The sequence below is a fragment of the Corvus moneduloides genome, chromosome 1 (assembly GCF_009650955.1).
Source record: "Corvus moneduloides isolate bCorMon1 chromosome 1, bCorMon1.pri, whole genome shotgun sequence".
NCBI lineage: Eukaryota > Metazoa > Chordata > Aves > Passeriformes > Corvidae > Corvus > Corvus moneduloides.
Genome location: NC_045476.1, coordinates 32,098,592 through 32,124,370, shown reverse-complemented (window position 1 = coordinate 32,124,370; position 25,779 = coordinate 32,098,592). Strand labels below are relative to the sequence as shown.

Below are 25,779 nucleotides of genomic sequence, written 5' to 3'. Positions count from 1 at the left end.
TTCAGTGGTATTTGTAGTGCTCTGAAGTAGAAGAGGAAAATATAAAGAAAACAAAAGCTAGTCACAAATGCACATTATTTTTTCCTCTCTGTTTTAGAATATCTACTAGAGCCTTCTGAACCTAAAAGTATACTGAAAATGTACCATATAAAATACAGCAGCTGCAGATACAAATAAATTTAAAGTTTTCTACACAAGTGGTTAGGCCATTAGGGAATAGGGATGGGATAAATGAGCTGTTGTAAAAGCTACATAGGGATACATTGGCTTAAAAATGTGCAAGATGAAGTAAAAGAAAGACTGCTTCAAGTAAAATAAAATTCATACCACTAGATATACAGTTAAGTATGTGTAGTAGTATAGTAAAGACTTTTACTGAGAAAATGAAAAACTAAAAACTCAATCAACACATTTCAGTAGTTTTACTCATATTAACAAACTGTATTTGTATTTATGAATCAGTAGAATTTTCTATGTTTTTGTAAGGTTAGCCACAGATAAACATAGAAGATTCCTGAGGCTTCAGTAAAATATTTAAAGAATTCCAGTACCCTGTCATTACTTTTGCTAAGAGACTTGTCTAGCCAAGATAATTATTAGCTGTCCTATCTAAGGTTGGACAAATTTTAAAGAATGGTTATGAAGCATGGCTGATACCAAACACCTACTTTTGCCAACAGATTTTGGTCCTAAAACTTTCCCTGCTTTATCTCCCATTTAAATTACACCATACTGGGAAGGAGAATAAAACTCAAACTCCTCCAGACTAAAACTACAAAGAAGCATAACAGCTCTTGGCCCTGAGTGAAAAGGGTTAATGTGGACAACCGATTCCTAAGGAAGGCATATACAGCTGTCATAAATTTATGCTGCAGTATAGTGGAAAAAAGTATTATAATGATATTCAAGAAAGGCGGTGTCCATAAACAAGAACCAAACTGAATCCAAATCCCCACCATCTGGAATATATTTTGGTCATGGGGAAGTATCATAAGAGAGCTGATGGTAATTATTCTCCGTGCTTATTTACTGCAGGAGCCATACACTTACTATTATAAACATAAGCATTGTTACACTAGTTATTAAAACAAATTATAGTGTAGAATGCACAAGAAGTATCCCAGGGTTTCACTCCATTTATTTAAATATTTTTTTCTAAATCCACAGTCCTATGAGATTGATCATACAGGCTTCAACACATTGGAAAATTTATTGAAAAGGTAGAATTTATTATATTTTTCTGCACTAGGTAATGTACATAAAAATGCTACAAACCCTGGATAATGTCTGGTTATCCACTGGTACAGAGTGTCTTTTAAGAGCAAGCCTAATTATACCCATTATGGTCCTCTATTCTGAATTATTAAAAAACTTTTTTAGAAACAATTTCATGTGGACAGATAAAAATATGTCTGCATGCATATCTGAAGAATTTCTCATTGCTTTGACTATGGCACACCTTTAAGAGTTGATATTTGCATTAGCTTCATTCTCTCACACCTGAGAAAACTAGGATTTGAGTGACTTCAAAAGATTTTTGTGTCTAATGGCTGTCAATGGGATTTTAATATCAGCACCTTAAAAAACTTTAATTGCAAAAAAGCATTAACAGTGAAGTATGCAGTATGTTAGATTGTCTTAATGGAAAAGTTTAAGAAAACGCTAATTAATTTTGAAGTCTTTATATGCAGAGTTCTTTTCAGTCTATGAATTAATTCTGGCTTTGATATTACGGTAGAAATGAGCTGCTTTAAAGTTATCTATTGTTAATTACATGTTCTCTTTTAACTGTCCCTTGGAAACAATATTTGGTTGTGCATTGTGAACAACAATAGAGAATGGTTACAGTAGCCTGCAAAAAGCTCAGCTAATACCCACGTTTTCCCAAATGCAGGCTGCAATTCAGGAATGTTACTTAGGTAGTTTTACAAGAGTTACCTACATTGAATTAAGACTGAAAATGCTCTGAGTTAGACTCTGACTTTGGACTGTTCTTCCACTAGACCCCACCTGGTAGAAATTTAAATTCAAAACTCATGACACTTGATTCTAATGTAGAGCTACTTATAAACAACTCAACTGTACAAACAGCTAAAACCTGAAGCCCAGTTTTGGCCCTTACAGTCTCTCTCAAAACTCAGCTGGCAGAGTTATTTCCAGCTGAATTTTTAATTTTAGCATAATTACTGATTGTTGATTATTCGTATTATGCTTTGCATCCTAATGTTCATTTTCTTCATTTTACCTTCAAATACTCCTGATGCTATTGCACATATTGGAACTGCAGCCTTTTCTGGCCTGAACACAGACCACATCCACTTACTTACAATAAAAATGCAAGTTTCTACCAATTTATTACACATTCTGCATTTCATAAACAGCTGCTGCAGAGCAGCTCTCAGCTCAGCTCTACTACTAATAAATTAGTAGTAGAAGAATTATAGTTTATAGCACTGAAACTAAGAACAGTCTGATTTTTAAACAAATATTGGAGTTCAAAATCAAAAAACTGCAATGTCCCAAAACTGAAAACAAACCCCAAAAATATTAACAGAGTAAAAAGCTTGTCTTTTTCAGTTTTGCAGGAAAAGATGAAAAATGCTGCAATTCTGGGCTCTTATGTTACACATAAAAAATTACTAAAGAAGACTAAACCAACAGCTTCAGTCTTGTTTTAAAACTAGCTTTTAATAAAAAGAGGTAATTTAATATAGTCTTCAACCTTTGAAAAGACATGCATTATGTTAATTCCCTGGAAAACACATAATAAATAAAATATGAATCCACAAAAACAATTATTAATTATGATGACAATTTCTCTGAAAATCATTATTGAAAAAAGAGATTAGTCTCCTTAGAAAGGTAGCATATTGATGATACAATTCTTTTAATAAACCTCCGTAAACAAAAGTAATTTCTTTATTAACAGCCTTTGAGAACCTCTATTCTCAAAAGAAACAAACATCTGAGAAATGAGGTTTTGCAGAGCATGTATCAAATTTAAATTTGATTACTTTAGATACAGAGTGTGCAAAAGGAGGAGAAAAATAAATTGATAGCAAAATAACTGGCAGAGAACAGTCAGTAGTTGAAAGTGCTTTCTCAAGATATTATGAGCAGAAGAAAACAAAAGCCTCTTTCTAGAGATTTCAGAAGTTTTAGCTTATTTTTCACCCTCTATTTCTCTAAGATCAGCATTGCTCACACATCCATGCTTCTGAGTTTGAATGCAGAATTATTCACCTCCTGGAAACTACTTTACTCAGACTCTGGTTCCACATAGAGTCTCAAATCGGGAACTCAAAGGAGCAATTCAAAAAACCATAGGCTTCATCAGGGACACACAAACAACAGCTCACAAGAGGATGAGATGGTAGGGTGAGGAACTATACTCCCTTTTCTTACAGCATCTAATACAAAACTTAGTCTTTAATAACAGTGCTAAAAGAGATGATAACCCTTTTCTCATCACCTTGCCCAGTATTAATTTCATAAATATTTCCCCCATCCCCAGTCTCCCCAAACCAAGAAGGTCTGTCAAAACAACTTTTACCATTTCTCCAAAATCACTTTCCTCAGGGTAACTTCACAGTTCACCTCCCTGCAAAGCTCCTCATTCCCATTAGTGCATCTCACAGCAGCTGTCCTCCCTCAGCTGAAATGAGGCAAACTATGCCAAACATATGAGGAGAGGGGGAATGGGAGCAACTCAGCTTTTGCCCTACTGAAAGCTCATCTTTCTTGTTTTCAAAAGTAAGCAGTTTGTTTTCCCAGTATTATTTTTCATTCTTTCACATAATTCAGACAATCTATCTGCCATGAACAAGTCTAAAGAGACTTGTGGGGTCCCACTGCATGCTTTAAGTATCAGGTTTCCGCTGCAGAAACTCAGCCCAGCAGGTTCTGTTGTTGTTTTGTATGTTTGCATGTTTTATATGTTTTTGTTCTGTTCTGTGTTGTCTGGTGTTGTCTTTCTACAAGTTTACTTATGGAAATTCTTGATTTGCTACTGGGAAATTATGCAGGTTTGTGTGATCTATTCAGTCATATGGCTGCAGGAATTGTGCTAAATCTCACTAAAATCAGATACTTGCATGTCCACAGATCTGCAGCATGTATCACTACTCAGCTTTCTGCAGAAGGGCCAGTTCTGGAATCCAAGATTTGTTTATGAGAAACGCTGCTAAACTAAATGACTAAAACATTATGCTTCACTGGCAAATATTCAGAAATGTCGAGGTGGTAGTTTGTAACAGCCCTGCACATAAATTCCCACAGGACAACTGAAGAGGAGACTGTTTTACGCTGAGCCTTCTCAAAATATAGGACATTTCAGACTAGGTTGTATCACCCACTTCGGGTGTATTAAAAAGCAACATTCTTCCTGTCTTTGGATCAGAACACCCTTTCACAAGAATATTTTAAGTATCACAGTTTCTGAGCACAGAGGTATTTATAGTATTTTTCCTGATCAAATAATGCTTTAATATGCTTGTGAAGCTGCAAGGGATCTGCTTTTTCTAGCAAATTGGTTTGCTATCACAAAGATAACAATGTTATTCTCAGAATTCCTCCAGTCTCCAGTGAAATGGAAACCCATACTCTGCTTGTTTGGGATGACTAGAAAAATGATGGAGTTTCTTTTTATCTTTTCCCTGAAGTAAATTTCAGTGCATAATTTTGCCAAAGTATGTATTTGCTTTTTCACTATTTCCCAAATTGCTGACAGGAGGACACCACTGCCATGACTTTCTTTCCCATCTAAATGTATGAAGTCCAATGTTCTGGTTGCTTTCCTGTTTATAGAAATACAGGAAAATCAGATATTACAAACTAACTGATGGAGGTCTTGCTGAAGATCAGAGCCTATGCAGATTAAATTTGTATTGCTGACTATTAATTTTGGCAATAGCCAGCAATGAGAATTGTCACGGCTTCTACAATGTGTACAACACAAATGTTTTGTACTCAAAGTGTGTTTCTAGAAAATATTAAACTCGTTATTAAACCAATATTTCATTTTAGGGAGATAGTCAATATTCCTTGGAAAAATATCAATGCCCAATAGACTTCCAGTGACACTTAATGTACTTATCATTTCAGGAGAAATTTTATTCCTCATTAACTCTGAATCAGGTTCCAAAATATAGGGTAACATTTATTCCCAACAAGCTATGAGAAGACAGAGAATTCAGAGGTCAAGTTCCCTTTTATGGAAACTAAGAATCACTACATTGTTTCAAATACTGTTTTTGAAAAAACTTACGGCAAATCACCAATCTAAAAATGTAAAAATCCTGTATGTTCTTTGTCAGCACAGTTGCATTCTCGTATATTCTGATGCAATTAATGCCTCTCCTAGGGACAGGAGTATGTAAGGTTGTATTTCACCTACTGTCTTAGAGAACAAACAGTCAACAGATATGATCTGGATGCTAGTCCCTCCTATGGACTAACTGAAGGCTTTTAAGAAAACCTTTTCCTGTCTGATATTCTTGAAGGAATCTGTACAGCTGTAAAAGTAAGGACAGTGTTTGAAGATGAAATTAAAGAAAAATAACTTGATCAAGAAGAATATGTCTTTCATAAGAGAGTGCTCTGGAGAGATCTTTTGCATCTTCCAGTCCCCAAAGGAGCCTACAAGGGAGCTGGAGAGGGACTTTTTACAAGAGCATGTAGTATTAAGAAAAGGGTGAATGGTTGTAGACTGGAAGAGGGCAGGCTTAGATTGGATATTAGGAAGAAATTCTTTACTGTGAGGATGGTGAGATACTGGAACAGGCTGTCCAGAGAAGCTGTGAATGTCCCACCCCTGGAGGTATTCAAGACCAGGTTGGAAGTGGCTCTGAGCAACCTGGTGTAGTGAAAGATGTCCTTGTCCATGACAGGGGGGTTGGAACTCGATGATCTTTATGGTTTCCTCCAACCCAAACCATTCTGTGATTCTATGATCATTAAGATTAATCTTTTAAGTGAAAATTGAGATTTTTGTTACTGAAAATCATTAGGAGAAGGCAAATATCATCAAAAGAGGTGCTTCTGGCTTTTTCCTAAACCTTACAAAGTTTATGCAGGAGGTGGAAGGTAGATACATCACTGTCATGGTAAATTTTGTAAGTCCTTTTTTGTGTTTATCTTAAATGCAGATTCTAGAAAAAGTGTGCTTTGACCTATATGATAAAAATCTGACAAAAAGAAGCTTGAATGATCATTAGTTATGCTGATACATGATTTTTAAAATTATACCACTCTGTTTCAAACAAGCTTTAAACAGCAGGAATAATATTAGAACCTAAAAATATATGAATAAACTCATGCAAAGTGATGGAGATCAGAAATAATCAGGAAAATGAGCTCCTCTTCTCAAAGGTTTCAGGAAACATTTACTAATAAACTCTAGAAAAGTATCACTAAGAATTCTGCATGAACAGGCCAGCCTTTGGTAGGCTGCAAAAGTTAATTAGTCAGGGTTTAAAATCTAGATAATAAAGCTAGTAAGGATGATACTTGCTGTTAATTACAATGCAATTAATTTTTAAATAATTTTGTAAATGTTGCATCACTGTAAATCATTCTTTTAAAGTAAACACATTCATTTATCTTTCAGTCCTGCCTAATGATAAAATCAATGCTCTAGTCTGGTATTTGCCAGTCCACAGCATTTTGTTGGGCATGAATACCTTTTAGCTGAAAGAAATCTGGTAGGTTCCTAGGGTATTTAACATGCAATGAGAAATACAGCTTTCCAGTACTTCTGGTTAATTTGCCGTAGGGCTTCAGGGACCCAGCTGTAGCTGGATGAAAAAAATTGTAATTTCCTCTGAATGGCATCTTAAGTCTCTGAGAAATAACAAGATAGTAGACACAGAGCTTGGAGATTCTGAAAGATTCTCTGAAAGATGAAGAGCCTTCTTTTAAGAGTGCCATATTCCAAAAAGCAAATTATTTCATAATCTTAAAATACAAAACAAGTGTAATTGATTTACACAGTTGGAGAGATAATAACTAAAGTTTTTATTTCAGATTTATTTATTTATTTGGAACTTTTCCTTTTCCTGCTGTTTATTTTTGGATTACAGCCCCCACTACGTCTCAGCCCCAGAATACATATTTCTCCATATCTCTAGCCTAACTGTTGTTTTCACTATTATACCGTGTATTATGGCCAGACCTGTGTGAAACAAAGTCATTTTGATTCATAAGGTTTTCATGCAAACCTTTTTCTCTGTTTCGCTTCAAGGAGTTCGTCCCTGGCGTTTGTCTTTGAGTTTCAACTTCAAAGGAACCTAAAACTGCAATCTGAAATTCAGTCAAGGCTGCAAAGCTTTGCCTTGTTTCAGGTCAAAAGCTCAGAAAAGAGTTGAATTACCTGACCAAAGCAAAACCAATTCACTGAAAAAACCCCTTCAGTAACACAGAACTATCTCGTTCCTTTTGGTTCAGCATAACTCAAACTCATTAAAATCATCAACTATGGAATTAGAATCCCCACTAACATAAACTTGACTTCAACCTCTTTGAGTAATGCTGTTATACCCCACACACAAGCATATATTGAGGAAAGAAAAACATATTTTTCTGTGGCATATAATACAATTTGCTTTGTAAAATAACGTTATCTTTAAGTAGAATGGTACTGAACAAGTGCTATCTGCACTTAAACACTTTCCAGCTCCATAGAATCATGACATCTGCTATATTTTTCATGCAATCTGTAGGGCTGTTTAAAATTGCTTACAGCTATTTTTATACCACACACCAGTTATTGTTCCAACTTCCCTCCTTCCCCAGCATATCTTTTATCCTGCTTCTGCCACAAACTTTAGAATTCAAAAGCAAAAGGCAGCACACTAAGCATGTCTGAGTATACACACACACACGGCACAGGTAGGAAAGGACAGTAGGGTCAGCATCAATGCAGCAGAGCTGAGGTCCCAGACCTCAGGACAGCATAACTGCAACTTCTGGCAAGCTTCAACAAATCCCCTCATTATTTGCAGCTGTATCTGGAACATGCTCCTGTAAATACTGACAGCTATTGCCTGCTCAACAAAGGAAGAGTTAAGGTTGTCTCAGTCTGTGTCTTGATGCTGGAATTTTTTATTTTTCACTCATTTTTGTGCCATTAACTTTGATACTCTAGAAAGGCATAGAATTTTACACATTTTGACAGGGTATCTATCAAGTGAATAACTTTCTCCTCAACCTTGTTTTGTAAAAAGAAGACTTCTAAAATATAGCAGCACACAAAACCCAAAAATTATGTTCTTTAAACACAAAAATGTAACAAAACTAAAGCTTACACATCTAAGTTAGAAACTTTTCCTGAACTAGAAGAATAGAAGTTCTTGAACAATGTGTCTCCAAATGACCTGGAGAGTATATGTAATCCCATACACTTTATCCATGCCATAAAGGCAGGACAATATATTCCAAACCCCTCTTTTGATACTGCAGTTCAGTAATGCCTTTTACTTGCCTTATTGCACTGTTTTATCCATAAAAGGCAGGTGAAAATCCTATTAAGAAAAATGTCACATCTCCTTGGATTATTATTTCTTCCCTTTGTAATAAACGTGATTTCAGCGAAGTGATGCCGTCTGCTTGTCCTTGCTGCTTCTCTTTGGAACTCAAGAAGCTTAACCATGTTCAGCTATGTCTTAAAAGCTGGTCTGCACACCCACAAAGGAGCACAGACAGACATAAATTCTATGTTTTCTTTCCTAACATGAGATGCAGCCATGCCGTCACTGTCCACATTCCCTCTCGGTGGAAAAAGGGCTGCCATGCAATCTCTCCTCAAGGCATTGGTACCTTAAATACTTCGCTTTGATCAACATTAATTTGTATTTAACTCTTATTGTTTTACAATTTCAATAGCCAGATCATTGAACTTTGCCACTTAATGTATTAATAGTTACTCCATAAAATATAACGCCTCTTACATTTACATCATCTTTAACCATAAATTATGTTTTTGTTGTAATCCAGACAACTGTGAACGGTCAAAAAATTTCTCATTTATTTGGGCTTTTTGATTATAACTGAAAAAAAATCTTCAATTCTCTTTGTAAAATGATACACAGCTATATTTAAGGTAAATAATAAAGTAATATAAATTTGTATCTCCATAAATCCTGGCTTTAATTTCAATTGATCACCTGTTCAAAAGCATTTTTCACTCTCTTCTCATTATTAGGAGATGATTGGCAAAAGAAAGAAGTGAGCAAAAGTAAGGACTGCATATGCTTTCTCTGTGCCCTAGGTATTTTAGAATACACTTTGCAGATGAAAATCCCACTTTTCAGCATATGAGAGGAGGAACAGAAGATGCATGCCACTGACTCAGCAGGCATTGTTCAGCACCTGTAAAAGGGCAACTGTACCTTTCTTCTTCCTGTGCTTTAAAAGTGTAGGGCACGTGGAGCTCATGGGAAATATTCTTATTTCAAAAACTCATAACACTCAACAGATAATTAGATTTTAAACTGGCTGATAATAAGTATATAAACATTCTTTGGGATTAGCAACCTGAACCAGCATCTCTAGCAACAGTCAGCAGCTCTCCTCAACAGCTTGGGGCAGATTCACTGTTTCTATCTGAAACTGTATCTCGCGTGCAACTGCTGAGAATGTGTTTTCTCAGTGCACCCAACTGCTGCTGCACTGCTTTGGTGTGTAGCATGGTGCAGCACAGTGCTGTATAAATACATCCCGATGCAGATAAAACAGAACGTGATTAAGCCAACACCTTCTTTCAAAAAAGGCTTGAGGATCTTTAACAACCAGAAAGGAAGACTTTGATTTTTTTAATCTCAACCAAAAGACATGAGAGACTTCCCTACTCCATTGAAATTTTGAAACCGCAGGTTAGCTTACAGTTATGACAAGTGGCACCACTGTAATTAGTTCCATCGCAAGTGCACTTGAAACTGTCCCACGTCTGGGTGCATTTTCCATCATGTTCACAGTGATTGGGCACACACCTGTCAGGATGAGATGCAAAGACAGAAAGAGAAACCTAAATGAGCATCAAGATTTACACAAAGTGAAATTTTGAGCTTCACAAGCAGTGCATCACGCCCTTGTCTAGTCATTAATCCTTGCTATTTTAGGCGGATTAACAGAATTTATATCTGAACACACAACTGCATAAAAGATTCATCAAGGCTTTGCTGAAGCCCTTTTACAAACTGTAAAAAAGCACATTAAAGGTGGAATGGATTAATCATCATAAATCAGGGTTCTAAGTAACATATGACTGGTACTCAGCAGTCAAAACAAAAAGAACATCACAAATCACACCTCCTCCTGCTGTGCAGGTGGTTAAAAACGAAATGCCACTGGATTGCTGTTCATCTTTCTGTTGCCCGTAACGGGATAAAAGGCTAGGATGGTAGGAAATTAGTAAAGCTGCATTAATAAAACAAATTACAGTCTTTGTTATAAAAGTTGTGTTAGTTTTTCTTCATAGGGGTTTTTGGCAAGTGCTGTTCACCTTTCTCCCACACACCTGCTTTTCTTCTTCAGCTACACTGTTGCTGGAAAGTGGAAGGAATGCAAAAGAAAAAGTGGAACAGCAAAAAACCAAAGTTATAGCAGAACATATATTTATTGTTTGAAATATTATCTAAATGTGATTTCAAAGATTTGAGTTTGGCCAGCTTCTATTTTATCAAATGCAGTAAGAAATGGGAATTACCATTTACTTTCACCTCTGAAAATATTAAACTTCTTTTCCTTGAAAGGGCTTTGAAATACCATTTCAAAGAATATTTTTTCCCTTAATAAATTAATTACAATCAGACTCAGTACAGGCTTTGCCTTTTTGATCAAGAAGCAAAGGAACTTTCCTTTCATTTTTTTTTGACAAATCTATATTTTTTTATTATGAAATTAAAAACTAAAACGAGGAGACCCCCTATTAGACAAAGAGAATCTTTTCAGAAATGCATTAAAAATTAAGTATTCTTATCTCTAAGATAAATCTGAAGTTCATCATATTCCTGTGACAGTTTATGACACTCTCATAAACAACACTCAAGGAAAGTTTTGCTTTCCTATGTAGAAACTTATTGAAACTGGAAGTGTCTGGGTCATTCCTCTAAAGGCTTACAGTGTCTTATTCCCTCAGTTTCCACTTAACTGAGCATTGGCATGCATGGCTCAACAACCAAGAATAACTTATGACACAATATGCACTGGAGAATTGAATATTGTTCACTCACATTTAGAAAAGATTTTTTGTTTTATGCATGCCAGTACATGTACCGCAGAATATACAGAATATAGATGTCTCACATCCTAGATCAGTCTTTAGAACTCAAAGCTACCCATTCTTCTCCAAAAAGATCAGAAAATACCAGCGTGGTTAAAAATAGTTCTTAAGAAATGCTCTTCTAAAGCAAGAAACAAAGCATTTAAAAATCTTCTTTTCACAGTAAAATACAGTGAAACTACCTGAGGCAATTATCACAGTTCAATAAATTGTTTTCAACATGGTTTAAATGAATTCATTTAGTTTTATAAGTGTGGCAGGCTAAATGAATAGATAGAGCTGATTACTGCGATTCAGTTGGGCTCTCAACACTGCAGAAGAAAAACAAGAGCATATAATAGTATATTTCTGAACATCCAAACAATTAACAATTTACATTAATCTGTAGCTGGTGGGTACAAGAGTAGGGAAAGGAAAGAGCAATTGCATTTCAAAAATAATCTCATAAAAGTAACTTTTATTTGAGACTGTAAATAACTACAAAAGTTCCTAAATCTGAATATGGTTTTGTACTTTTTCAAAATAACTCTTTTATGTATTTTCTTCTTAATTTACAATTGAGCATACATTATTTGAAAAGTAATTTTCCAATGACCAAACCAAACATTTTTCTATGTGAGTTTCACCAGCTATTTATATGAACTCTCATATGTAATGCTTGCAACTAGTTTCACATTTTAGTGTGGTATAACTTACTTTTATTGCAGCATAACTAGTAAAGAGACTGCATTACTGACTATATAACTGAGGTAAATGACTTAATCTTCACAAAGATGAAAACTAGATATTTATCTGTATCATTTAATGGAGCATATTAAGTAATAAAAACAGAGATATTCAGCAAACTCTTTGATGTTTATTTTATGCTTCCAGGATGATGGTTGGATTAACACAGTCTGCATCTGCAAAATTTTACTTTTACTCATTTGATTTTTCCTGTTCTAAAGATGGGGCATTTAGAAAAATGGAGTAAATACTATTTTAATGTTGGTGCACACTGAAGGTTAAATCAGATTATAGGATCATTTCCTGAAGTTCTCCCTTCACCCTCTTTTCTGTTAGTTTATTTTATCAGACAGAATTTTAGGATTTATTTTCTATTAAATCCATTAGCAAACTTCTGTAACATAATCTGGTGCTCATCTGTCCACATTTTGGACAAACCTTACCTACTATAATAGAGTTTACAGGAAATGATGGATATCCAGAATTACAAATTACAAAAATTTGTAGAAATTACAAAAAAAAAAAACCAACCCTGCTTGAATTCAGTAAACAATGTAATAAAGAATAAGATTTATCACTGTAAACTCCATTCTTTTTCAAACACATTTCTTTCCATAAAATGAGAATAAGATACAAATTTCAATATGCAAATATCTTGCTAAGAATTTGTATTTTGAGCAGACACAATCATTTATCTACCTTATGCTTATCATTTAGTAGACATTCAAAATTTTTACACTCAAAACCTCAAAAAAATTCAATGCATACATGATTTTCAGATGATTTATGTTAAAATACTGTTTCCAGGCAATTCAATTCTTTCTTCTCCTTGAGGAATAAGGCTTCATTACAAAAAAAGCAAAATAAAATAAAACAAACTTTCAAACCAGCACTTTCTTCCTAAACTGGGCTCTGAAGTTAGAAACCATTACAAAACAGAACTGCAAATTCCTCATCACTAAGTTGTGTCTCTTCCCATTGTGGATACCTACATTTTAAGAACTTGCAAAATGTTGCAGACTCCATTTTGAGAACTTGCTTGCTCTACATCTCCTTCTGAAAGGCAAGTCTAGAATTTAATCCCTTCATGTGTGATACACTGTCTTTTAATTTCCACCCCAAAATTTATCCATAGAGAGTTTACAGATGCTGTCTGGTTTGGTATTTTATTTGGAACCTTTGATTTGTTTATCAAACAATGTTTGTTTACCTTTTGGATTTATATCTCAATACTTTGCAGAGAGCAATCATAGCTTCCTTTAATCTGTAGTTTTGTGAGATGAAGTCTCCTGTTGGAAAACATATTTTCCATAGTTCTTCCTTGTAACTCTTCTCCTGCTTGCACTTGCATTCTGCTGAGTATTCTAGAGGAGGTCTTATCAATGTTTTGTTATTTCAGAGTTGATCAACATTTTCATATTTCTTTACTGAAATTATTTTGCTTAATATATAGCATTTTGCTGACTACCAAAGAATAGTAACTCAAAGTCATCCTGAGATTGCTCAATGCATTAAACACCTTCACTAAATTCCCATCCTTCCTCTTTTCATCACTTCCAACCAATTACTTCCATTACATACAGAAAATCTTCCTACTGTTTTCAACAGCATTACTCTGTACTGTAGCTTCCATTGTATCATCCAAATCTTTAAAGTTTTTTCTAGGCTGAAGCTGTATTGACAGCATGTTTCATCAAGATATTCCTAATTCTGAGCCAAGATTGAAGTATTAAATAGGATTTTCTCTGGCACTGACCTCTGAGCAACTCTCATCTCCCAGCCAGCCATTAGCCCATCAGTATAAATTGAGAGGCAATTCCCTTTGACAGTTCACAACTTTGCAATTCCTCTCTCAAACCTCATCTTTCCTGGTTTAGCTAATAATTTTCATCATTACAATATATCAAATATTTTATTGATGTCTGACAAAATAGATCTATTACTTTTTCCTGTCTGAGACAAAAAATACAGTGCTTTATCAGAGAAGGAGATCAGGTTAATCCTGAACAACCCACTGTTGATAAACATCTGCTGCAATCTACTCTACCTTGCATTTCCTTCATGATAACTCCTTATTTTCCTCAAAAGCATAGTAAAACTACTAAAGCCAGATAAACAGGTGTCTGGATCTTTCTGTTTGTTAAATTACATCAGGTTAAGCCTGTCACCTCATAATACAAAATCATAATATTTCTTAAAATTTTTGGGGGTTTTTTGTTGTTGTTTGGTTGGTCTTGTTTGGTGTGGTTTGCTGGGTTTGTTTGTTTGTGTTTTTCTTTTGGTTTTGTTTCTTTGGAGTTTTTTGTGGTTTTATGTTTGGTTTGTTCCACGTGATACAGTGATCCTAAGTGAGCCTGACATACTATGGTCAGCAAGGAAGAAAAAAAAAGAAGACAAAGAAAAGGGATCACATCATGTTAGTATAAGCAGGAGAGTGATATCAGATCCATGGAGAAATCCTCATGGCCTATTCAGCAGGAATGAGCAAGGGCTGATTTTCAGTGGCACAAAAAGTTGTTGGAAACAGGAAGGTTACAAGCTTAGGAATGTCCACAGGGGAAGGGCAAAGATGCAATGAGGTTCATTACTAGTAGAAAGTATTTTCAGAAACAACTCAACATACACCAGGAATGACTTAAATATGTTTGGTTCTGCCTGAAGGCAGGAGAATGAGCTCAGAGATCTCTCCAGACACCTTTCTAATGTAGATATTTTCATATTCCATAAGAAACAGGAAGCATTTCTTTCAATCTCTTTTCTTATTATGTGATTATAATATTTTCTTAATGTTGTAACTGTGTTATTTATCTCCTGTAAGTCAACAGGTCACTGCCTCAGTCTTTTTATATCCCTCAGGGCAGGGTTATTTAAAACATTAACCAGCTTCCCCTGACATATTGTGCCCAAAGTGTATAGTATTTGACTCCAATTTTTAGGTTTAGAGATCATTTGAGCAAGAAGATTAAAAGTTATTTTGTGCAGAAAGGCAAATGTCCATATGGCCACATGCAGACTGTTAAATAAAGTCCCTCAGTACTGAAGAACCATCAAAAATCTCACTATTCTCTCCTGTAAAACACAGACCTTTCCTTAATTTCCCTGACTTTTCCTTTCCTGCTTCCCTTTCACACTTCCTATCTCTAGCATAAGTGCAAAATACAGCCTGTGTGTTGATACAACCTAAACCAACTCTATTTATATATAAATTTGAAACAATTGAGCCAAGAAATTACCAAAACTAAACATTCACCTGTGCAATTGCTCCTCCACCTGAGAGGTCAAAAGGAAGGAAAGAACTACACACAACACACACAAGATATTTGACATGTACTGCTGCAACTGTAGCGAAAAGAATTCAAGTGCTACAGTGATAACAACAGCGTGAGAATTTCTGTAGAGCAGAAAAAAACGTTAAAGGCTTTTTGCAAAGGAAAATAACCCAGGCTGAATTATGCTTAACATGAAATTCAATCTTTTCCTTCTCATCATCAAACCTCTATCTAATCTTGCTCATGCTCACGCCTCACCTCTCATTTCTCCCAAATTGCTTCTGTTCTGCTTCTTCTGTCCAGTTCTCTGCCTCAGAACTAATGACAATCAGGTTTTTTTGAGTGGTTTTCCAGTATTTTTCCACTAGTTGCCCATTTTAACACCTCTAAAAATATCCTTCAAATATGTATTTTTAATCAGCATTTTTTGGAAAGATCCTTTAAAATGCATACTGCTGTCCTTTTTGAGCGTGTTGTTCTGTCACCGTCAACCTTCATTCACACCCAGAAAAAGACCATTGAAACATTATAAAAATTTAGAAGTTATTTACTCTTCAGGATTACCTGACTGCTCAAGAAGACCATGAAAGATTACAACTATAAAATAACATACAAGGAAAATAATTTGTAGGACCAATAAATGCTTTCAGCTGGTAGCTTGAATCACTGGAGATCTGTTTGTTTATTCAAAAGACATTCTGTAAACTGGTAACCAAATCACAAAAACATTCTAAACATAAGTATCTGTTTGCAGTGACGTTGCTCTTTAATGCAAAGAAACGCATTGCACTCATCCTGGTAAAAACATACTGAACAATAAGATAACCCAATTAAGGACAGAGTGCTATTGCAGAGTCCTACTGTACCACAATTAGGTTAAAATTAACAATTCCATAGAGAATCCATGTTTTTCAGAGTATCCTAAGTGAAAGTAAAATCAGCTGATCTGCCTGTAAGATTCTTTCTTATTTCTTACAATGTAACAAACTGCTTAAAGTGACCTTGAGAGTTTCAGCAACAGGATTTGGAACTCCTATGCAAGGCAACACAAAGGGAAGATGGCAGGGACTGTAAAATTAATCTAGATTCACAATAATTCCAAAACTAGTTAAATTTGCTGCTGACTTCTAAGCTAATTGTACACAGATGCATATAATCAACTATGGCAGAATTAAATAAACCTGAACCAAGGAGTGGCTATTCTTTCTTTGTCACTTACAGCAATACAAGGCCTTCATGCTTCCTTGGTGGACATTATCAAACTTGTTCTGTCATGAGATCAAAACAAAATACTTGGTACTTTTAAAGACTGTGATTTACAAAGAATAAATCAATTTTAAAATATGCAGTGACATTTGATTAAGAGAAGTTCCTTTATGCCGTATTCCCAGTAAAGGCTGCCAAACAGTTTTTTGGTGTTATCTTCAAATCTGCAAGGTTACATGCTAAACTGCGTTAGAATGATTAATGGAGAACTAATCGATAAAATACCACCGTTAACTCATTTGGATTAAATGATCCTCTTGGATTTATGCAGTTTTTATTTTGTACACAACTACGTAGAGACTTTTCCTTTATTTTCTATTGTTCTTAATTATCAGAGCACTTCACAAATTAGTTCCTTAGAATTAAACCATGCTGGTTCCACTTAGCAATTGCAGGAGCTGGATAAGCCATTCTTCTGCATTTGTTGTAGACAATTTCCTGGACCTGTGTGTTATGCATAACCTAGGCTCTGAGATGTCTGATGGCTGAAAAACTACTTTTGTCCAACTTTAACTGTTGCCACTTCTGCAGAAGCAAAGCAGGGCAGGATGAATCTACTGCAGCACTTAACAAAGAGGGAATTTCACCCCCCCTGGAATCACTTATGTCAGTTCCTACCAATTGCTTCAGGAGACCAGCTCTGTGTGGAGTTGAAGCAGGAGGAGATGGTGTATTGGGCAGCACTTGCTCAGGCACTGTCTGTCTTCTCTGGAGTGGGACAGGGCAGGGAGGGGGAACATCAGGATAAAATGTGTGGAAATGACCCATGGGCTCCATCTAGTCCAAAAGCTGCAAACTAGAGTGTGCTGTGATAATCTTACAGAGGCAGATGATAAACCCAGAAATTCATAAAATGAACTAATTAGGCTAGATAAAAATGACAACTTCTGTTGCACAATGTTTTAGTCAGAAAATGCAGGCTTAGGTCTTCAGCTGGTGTAAGTAAGACCATTTGCATATATCTTAAGCCTGTTAAATGAGTTGAAACAAAAGGAAGAATAAACTTTTATGAAGAGCCAGTTACTAAATATTATTTATCTCTAATGGGTTTGTTTTTAACCTTTTACATTACCTTGTGAAGACCATTGGCTAGTCATTAACCAAGTAAAGGCTTTCTAGAGCAGATGAGAGCTGCGTTGTGTAACAATTTCTTTTTGACTGCCGTGTTTGAGTTTATTATTTGAACAAACACACAGGAGTGGCAGTTATTCACTAAGCTTACATTGGCACAGCTCAGACCTTTTGGGGATATGAGAATGTGTGTTAAGCACTGAGACTTTCCAGAAGAATCTCACGGGTTTTAATTACTAAGTTTCTGAAGAAATTTTTAAACCTTTCCAAGCGTTGCCCCATTCAAAATCTGACTGGATTAGTTGTGTATTCATCTAATCACCTGTCTTTTGCTAATTCAAATAGGTAAAATTGAACATACTGGCTGGCCTTGAGAACAAACCATAAAATAGATTCTTTGGTGTCTTGTTAATTCTTTATTTTTTCTTCTTTTTACAGCTTTAATCAAATATAGCTCCTGGGATTTTATGATGTCAACTTTATAATCCAAGTTAGATATTTGGAGAAAGTTGCTCTTATTTTTCAGAAGATCATAATTATCAGACCATGTGAACCAGTGAACACCCTATATAGTACAGAAGAGTGCCTAAAATATTTCCTGATAATAAATACAAGTGATCATGCATTGAATCACCAGGCAAATACAGAATTTATAGAGGTGTGTCTTAAATGAGATTATTCCTAAATTTATGTTTTGGGGAATAAAGAAACTGGTAATTAGAAATCTTTACGTTAATGTAAAGAAATAGTAATAAAGATGACTATAATACTGATGGATGATTTTATATTAAAAGCCTCTTGCTGTGTCAGTCAAACCTGGACGTGGGCTGTCACAGCTTTTGGCTATGGCAGTTCTCCACTCCTTGGTGCACAATATAGAGGATCTTATCTTTTGCATTACTTGTTTTGATTGCCTGCCTCTTAATCAGGGATGACAATGATGACATGTTGATCTTCAAACAAGTGATAAAAGTTTTTCTGCCTCATATGCAAAAAGCACAGCCCATTAAATACCTCTTGCTTGGCAAATGAAGAGCATATGAATCACCCTGATGGTCATGGAGCTATCAGATGCCATCAGCTACTACTGATATAAATACAGTTTTGGCTCAGCATCCTAATTTACTAATCTGGTTATGACATGATGAGATGGAGTTGCTTTTATAGCTGGTAGGTTTTGAGTTAAACATACTGCAAGTCAATGTCCCAGTTGCAACAGCATTTTAGTTAAAGCATGATTTGGTACTACCAAAGTGATGCTAATCCTGCAAAATGCAAATTGCTTAAATGACTTTGTTTAAAAATACTCAACAATGGTGATAGTCCTAAAAAAATCACTGTAGCAAGTGGTGTTTTTACCTGCCTGGTACAACTAGATTTTGATTTTGATTTGTTTCATGTAAACGACCTTTTAAAATTATTATTATTATTATTATTATTATTTTACTCTTTACTATCATTAGTATTATGAATATGGCCACCTTCTACATTGTGTTAGCCAAAATCTGGAAGCTTCCCTCAAAGGCCATTTATCTTACAAACACAAATTTCATAGTAAATTTAAGACAAGTCCTAATGTTTTGACAGAAACTGTGGATCTTGCATTACCATGCAGATTATAAATTGTTAATTCCAGTGGATTGTTCTAGTAACCATGTAACCAGAGGAGTCTGTTCTGTAAGCATTGTACAAAACACTTTCTGCCTAAGCAGTGAAGGTTTTCCCCCTCAAAACAAAAGCATAGTCTTGGGAGTAAAGCAGAACACACAATCTATGCAATAAAGCAAAACACACAATCTATGCAATAAAGCAAATGTGAGATGGAAGCAAATGTGAAATGTTTCTGAGACGTTTATTAATGACAATTGGTATAAATGCCAGTTTCATTATTAAATCTCTAGTAGAACACATAAGTCAAGGACACTAATTTCTCCTGTCTCTGGGAGAAACTCAGATCTTCCTTATTTCTTGGTAGAGCAAAAATAAACCAACTAAGACTTTTAGTTATCCCACTGTACCATAGAGGAAGAGCTGAGGTCAGCACGCTTTTTTTGCAGTACATCCTTGCCATCTCCTAGTTTGTTCAATATTGGCAAGGACATATAGACTAAGTTCTCTGTGTCATTAATTTAAATTTGACTTGGATCAATCATGAATGAATCAGATGTAGACAGCATTCACACATTATTTACACTCTCTCATGGAACACTCTCCCTGAGCTGACCCACAGAGTCACAAAGATTAAGTATATTTCATCATCGGTTAGAGGCAACATAATATGTGCATATTTACTCATAACCCTTTCCCCCTTCTCTATTCCCTTTTCTCATCATTTTTGAATCAGAAAAAAAGGGTTTAAATTCTTATTTGCATAGGATGTTATCACGATGGAATTTTCTCCTCCCTATCGCTGCAGTCATCATGAACGACAACAGCAATAAACAGTAACACAGAAATGAGTTATCTTTTTGCACTGCTCTATTCTCCTCCAAATTACCACAGAGCATATGCTAAAATCTACACAATCTGCTTTTTCTCCTTTACTATGAAAATTCTGCCATCTACCAGAAACAGCAATATGCTTAGCTAAAATGTCATGTATAAAACATGAAGCATATAGGTTAAACTGACTTATTCCCCTGTCCTTTATCTGTGTTCTTAGTGCACATCAGTATTTTATTCTCTTATAGAAGCCCTAAAACATTTTTATAAATTGCAATATAATGAGTGTTGTAGTCTAAAGACATGAAAAGCAAGGATGTGCCAATGAATTTGCAGCTCTGCTGCAGTGCAGTCACAGCTCTGTGATAAATATACTAATACAGTGCACTACTCACAACCTATTATTCAATTCATTTTCAATTTGCTCAAAACAGATATGTACTGTAAGTAATAAACAATTCATTTATTACCTTGAACTTGTGCAATGAACTGCTTTGAAGCCTGGAGGCTTCCTGTTGAAGTAATAAGCAGGTGTGAGTGCACAAACATCGGTGCATTTCTGTTCGCACACCTACATTCAATATGCATAAACATATACACATGCTTTTTCCAAGAATGATGACAATTTCTTTTCAAGAAAACAATTCATATTTAGAGCAAAATTGTTTTCAAGGAAAATGTAACTGTGAGGATACAACAGTTCTAATAACATGTACTTGACTGTAAAAAATGTAATGACATGACCCTGGTATGCCTAATTTTAGTTACAAATAGCTCATTGATGGGATTTAATTATTCTACCAAAATAGGCTTGTGATTGCCCTACAGAACAATTGATAGACTATAATTTGGAGTACTTTAGAGGGCCCTGATTCTGTTTTTCTGCATTTCAAGCACTGCAATTTGGGAACCTTGTTCAGGGTCTGACAGTATTTCAGTTTATTATAAGCTTTGATTTCTCAAGGGTTTATATTTCTGTTACAAATTGTACTCCAAAAGTTTACTCCAATTTCAGCAAACAAAGCATAAGCCAGAATGGAAATAAATAGTAGCGTACTACCATCTTTGGTTCTGAAGTAGTTCATGCACTTCAGTTCCAGGAGAGTAAGGACAGGCTGGTAGATTGTTTTAGAGGTTTTTATTTAAATAGAGGAGGAAAATAAGGAAAAATCCTTACAGGATATTTTGCTTTTGCTTTCCAGACATTTTGTCATGAAATCTTTGACACTTCTTGAAACAGATTTTTCAGAGGAAAGGGCTGGATTTGATTAATATCTCAACTTGAAAAATGTTGGAAAACATGTTGAAGTCTTTGAAACATGTCATTTGACATATTCAAAAGGAAGAGTATATTTTTAAATTTAAAATAATTTTTCATTTTGAAAAGTGATGTAAAAATATATTATACGGATGGAACCGTACCAAGCCAAGCAAGAACACCTTCCAACACTCTGTTTCAAATTGAAAATATATTTCCAAGTACTTTCCTGAGGGAAAAATGGGTTGGAGCAGTTAAGTAGGGCAGTATGCAAGAAAACTATTGAAAGAACCTCTGCAGCTTTGATAGACGCACTGACAGCTGAACTGGGAATAAGAAGTTAGCCTGAAATTCAGTAGATCTGATATGGGAGCAATCTAAACTGACTGTGCACCACTGGCTGCATCAATGCTAAGAAAGGAATTTAAACTGAAAAATGAAAAGCAGATACAGAGAGATGCTGTATGTAGAAGACAGAACTGTGAGGGAGAAGAAAAAAAATGTGAAGAAAAATGTTTAATCACAAGTGTGAGCACTGTTGGGGGAAGTATTTCAAACTACTTGAAAAACAGAAATTGGAGAGCTGCTCAAAGCAAGACAATAAGGAAAAAACACAGACTCCAAGGACAGGAAAGAGATGAACTACTGCAACCTCAAGTGCCAATAAAATTACTGTTTTGGGAAGCATGAAACAATATAATCAACTCATCATGTCAAGATACTTGCACTTGCATACTGGCACTGAAAAGATCTAATTTTGATCTTTTTGATACTTTCTTTAAAATCAAGGTATTTTGACTGATTCACGGAAATCTGCTAAGGCCTTCTATTCACCTTATATCCAAAGAGATGTGGTTCCATAGGTACAAAAGAAGAATGGAACCATATCCACTGATGCAAAAATTATGTCTTTTCATTGTTTAACTATTTCAAAATGCCAGCTATATGATATATATTTTTTTCTTCTAAAACTTTGCTTTGTCTAGTTAGTGCTTGTCCCTTAACTTTAGCGTGTTAAAAACATGTCAACAATTCCTATTGCTTCATCTCCCTGTTATATGAGATATTGGAAAGAAATGCTGAAGCAACATCTTCCTCTGGTCAAGTCTTTTCTTACTGAATATTGCTGACATCAAGAGCTTTGAAGCTCTTCCCTCTTTTCTGAAAGATCTGTGTGTAATAGATATTGTAAGAGTGATTGGGGCAGAGAAGGGGTATCCCAGATGTTCAGTCATGACTATGCTGACCTGTATTTACAAAATAATAAATATGGTGAACTGTAACAAAAAGTCCCAGTTGCAGTAACCTCTGGTCAGGCACCACAGGCAAGAACACAACTCTTTTTTTCCCCATTTTACCTACAACAGCAGCCAACTTGGTATGTTACTTTAGGTCTGCTTTACCCTCAGATACACATCTCTTCTTTCTGCCTCTTACCGCTACGAATATTTCTGGTCAGAAAAAGAATCCTGAATAATATCATAAAAACCTCTATGGAACCCAAAATTTTATCAATGTCATTGAAGTTTGCATTTACAGGGTGTCCCATGTAGATTATACACATCAGATATGTATAATTTACTAATGTCCTTGCAGTAAAGGAAGAAGTAAGCCTTATGGTGCTAATGCTTAGGTCTTAGCCTGTGTACTAGGGCTCTAGAAAAAGCGTTTCAATCATGAAATAAAGGAAAACTCATGAATCTGCATTTACAAATCTGATCTGGAGAATTTAAGCTAGAGTTTATGTGAATTAGTCCAACAGAAATAGGCCAATAAAGCTCTGGAAGCTTCTTGTGGAATCCACTGTCACTCTGTAAAGCTTTGCTAGAACACGATTTCTGGGACAGGTTCCCTGGTAGGCATCTGTGGTTCCTGTTTTTGTATAAAGAAGGACCTGCATCCTGCTCTGCAAAGCAAAGCAAAAAAGACAAATAGGAAAAAATGTGGGTTTTTTTTCCAAAAAGATAACTCAGAAAACAGTCAAAGGCAAAAGGAAATGTTCCAACTTTGGAAAAAAATAATTCTTATTCTCTTCCTTGATCACTGTAGTAATTGTATGTTTCAGTGTTTCATAGGAAGATATTTTTGTTTTCTCTCCAGGGTTCAGATGTGGAGCACTGGAATCAAGACTATACAAAGTAATTGCATACAGTGGCGTGGTGCAGCCATTCTTTACATTTTACCAAGTAAAATTATGAAACAAATTATATCTAAAATAGCATCAGATGTATTAAGATCTGCCAAACAGTCTGTACTTAATGCTTAGACTTCCACAGACCCTGATTTTTGGTGGATGGCTCTTCACCTTAGAAATCAGGGATTTGACCAAGCTACGTTAAACTCAGTTAAGAAAAATTTGTCGTAGTTTAACTGCGGTCAGCCCCAATGGATAAGAAATTTAAAGCTTCAGCTCAGAAATAGAATAAACCAAGATTTAATAGCTAGATATTATTATTTCTCTAATACTTCAAAACAAAAATAAAGAGCAATTGAAAGTGAACTTTCTCTTCCAGTCTATCAGATGCCACACCAAACTTGCCAAACAATACAACCACATTTTCAAAATACTATTAGTGGTACTCACAATTAACCTATTTAATAACTTAAAAGACTGTGACTTTTTCCCTAAAAATGGAAAGACTCTTAAAAGTCTTAGCTGTTTATTTGTGTGTAGTGATTTCCATCTTAATACTTTATATATACAATGTGTTTCTTCAAGTTACATGAAAAGTGAACAACTGTTCTCTCTTATTTATGGAGTGTTTATAGTAGTGTTAAATGGCAACAGGGTCAAGCTAAAATTGCCACTAAGCCTACAAAACCTGGAAAACATAATTCTACTGCTCTTGATGATGTATAATGCTTAATGTTTTATTGAGAATTTAAAAAATGGCGTGGGAGTTATCTGAAAAGGGAGAAAATTCAAGATTGCTAGATCTGTATTTCTTTGAGAAATACTACTGTATATGCTCTCCACAGAGAGTTACACTGTGACTGTGCTTCTTGATGCATTCAAAGACATATTTTTCTAGACAAATGCTGAAGCATATGTTTAACTACGCAACGAGAATAAATTTTGTATTATTTAGGCTTTGACAGAATTCCACCTGTATACAGTTACTGCACAAATACCAAGTTCATGTATGTCTGATAAACAGAAAAGTAGATGCGATTAGAAATAATGCTGTTATGTGGAATCATCACTCTTTTTCTTTCCATTTCACATATAGATGTAGAGCTAAAACTTGAAGTGCGAATGTTTGGGATAGAGTAAATGCGATGTAGACCACAGAGTGCCTTTTGGTTCTTCATGAGGACTTGTGGGGCCAGTATGAAGGTAATTTGAAAGCCCTTAAGTACATGCCCTGGATTTATTGGATTTACATTGAGCTAAAAAAATAAGGGTCAAGATATCTTCCAAAAAAGTCAAGTTTACCCTAAATTTATCTTGTCTTTCACTGGTCTTCTTCCTCTTTCCTTTTATACTTGTCTGTTTGGGGGAAAGATGGATGCAAGTTCTTTCCTTCGAACCAGAAAATGTTACTGGATACATGGGTTCACTGTCTTATTAAGAGCCCTTAAGTGGTATCAACAGGATGCAATGGATGTAGCTTCCTTTCGCTTGTCTCTTTGTGCAGTACAGTCTCAGTGAAAAAAAGCCTTTTTAGTGACAGCAGAGAATTACGGAGAGCTTACTGGTGTTATTTGATAACAAACACAATTTAAGAAATGTGCAGCTCTTTTCCCTTGCCCCTGTAATGGCTTTCATTCTATGTTTTTAGATGTTTATTTCAAGAATGGGGTTTAAATCTTGATATTTTGCAAACTGTAAGAATCAACACCACCAGGACTACAGAATCGGAAATGAACTATGTCAATCATCTTTTCCACCAAAGAAAACCTATCTCGTAACCACAATGCTAGGCTCCTGATTTTAGTGCATGATATTCTAGCAGAGCCCATGTTAGTCTGATTCTCTGGTGAGCCACTTCCTTTCATACTAAGACACTCTAGAAGTTTTGGTCCTCATAGCACTGTCAAACATATAAAAGCTAAACCTTCACAACATGTTACAGATCAGAAGAGATAAATCAGCTACCAGAATCTACTTGAAGTTTTCAAGCTACTCAAAAAGATCTTTATAGTGAGTCACCAGTCTTGCAAAGATAGGTCACATTTAAATTATGAGCTAATGCATTATTTATATTGGAGAAATTGTAACTCAGAAATCACTGTTATAAACAAGAGAAAGGTCTGTGCAAGAGCAGTGAAATTATACTGCAATTTGCTCAGCTACAAAGATAAATTATTTCTAAGCAATATATATTATAAATAGGAGTGCTATACAAATAAGCTGTCCCTGAATTATAGTCAAACAGGACAAAATGCTACCAATTTCTGTGCAAAACTGAGTGTGGTTTACAAGATAATGACAGTTCTCACAGACAGAATACATGGGCTGCAAACAA

General features: G+C 35.3%; 1 protein-coding gene across 1 annotated transcript in view; it reads right to left on the bottom strand.

The window, feature by feature from the left end:
- CNTNAP2 (contactin associated protein 2) overlaps positions 1–25,779 on the bottom strand; it is a 1,037,874-nt gene that overhangs the window by 342,425 nt on the left and 669,670 nt on the right. The window contains exon 11 of the mRNA XM_032104142.1: positions 9,880–9,986. Within this exon, the coding sequence (XP_031960033.1) occupies positions 9,880–9,986 (107 nt within the window). The remainder of the gene's footprint in view (positions 1–9,879; positions 9,987–25,779) is intronic.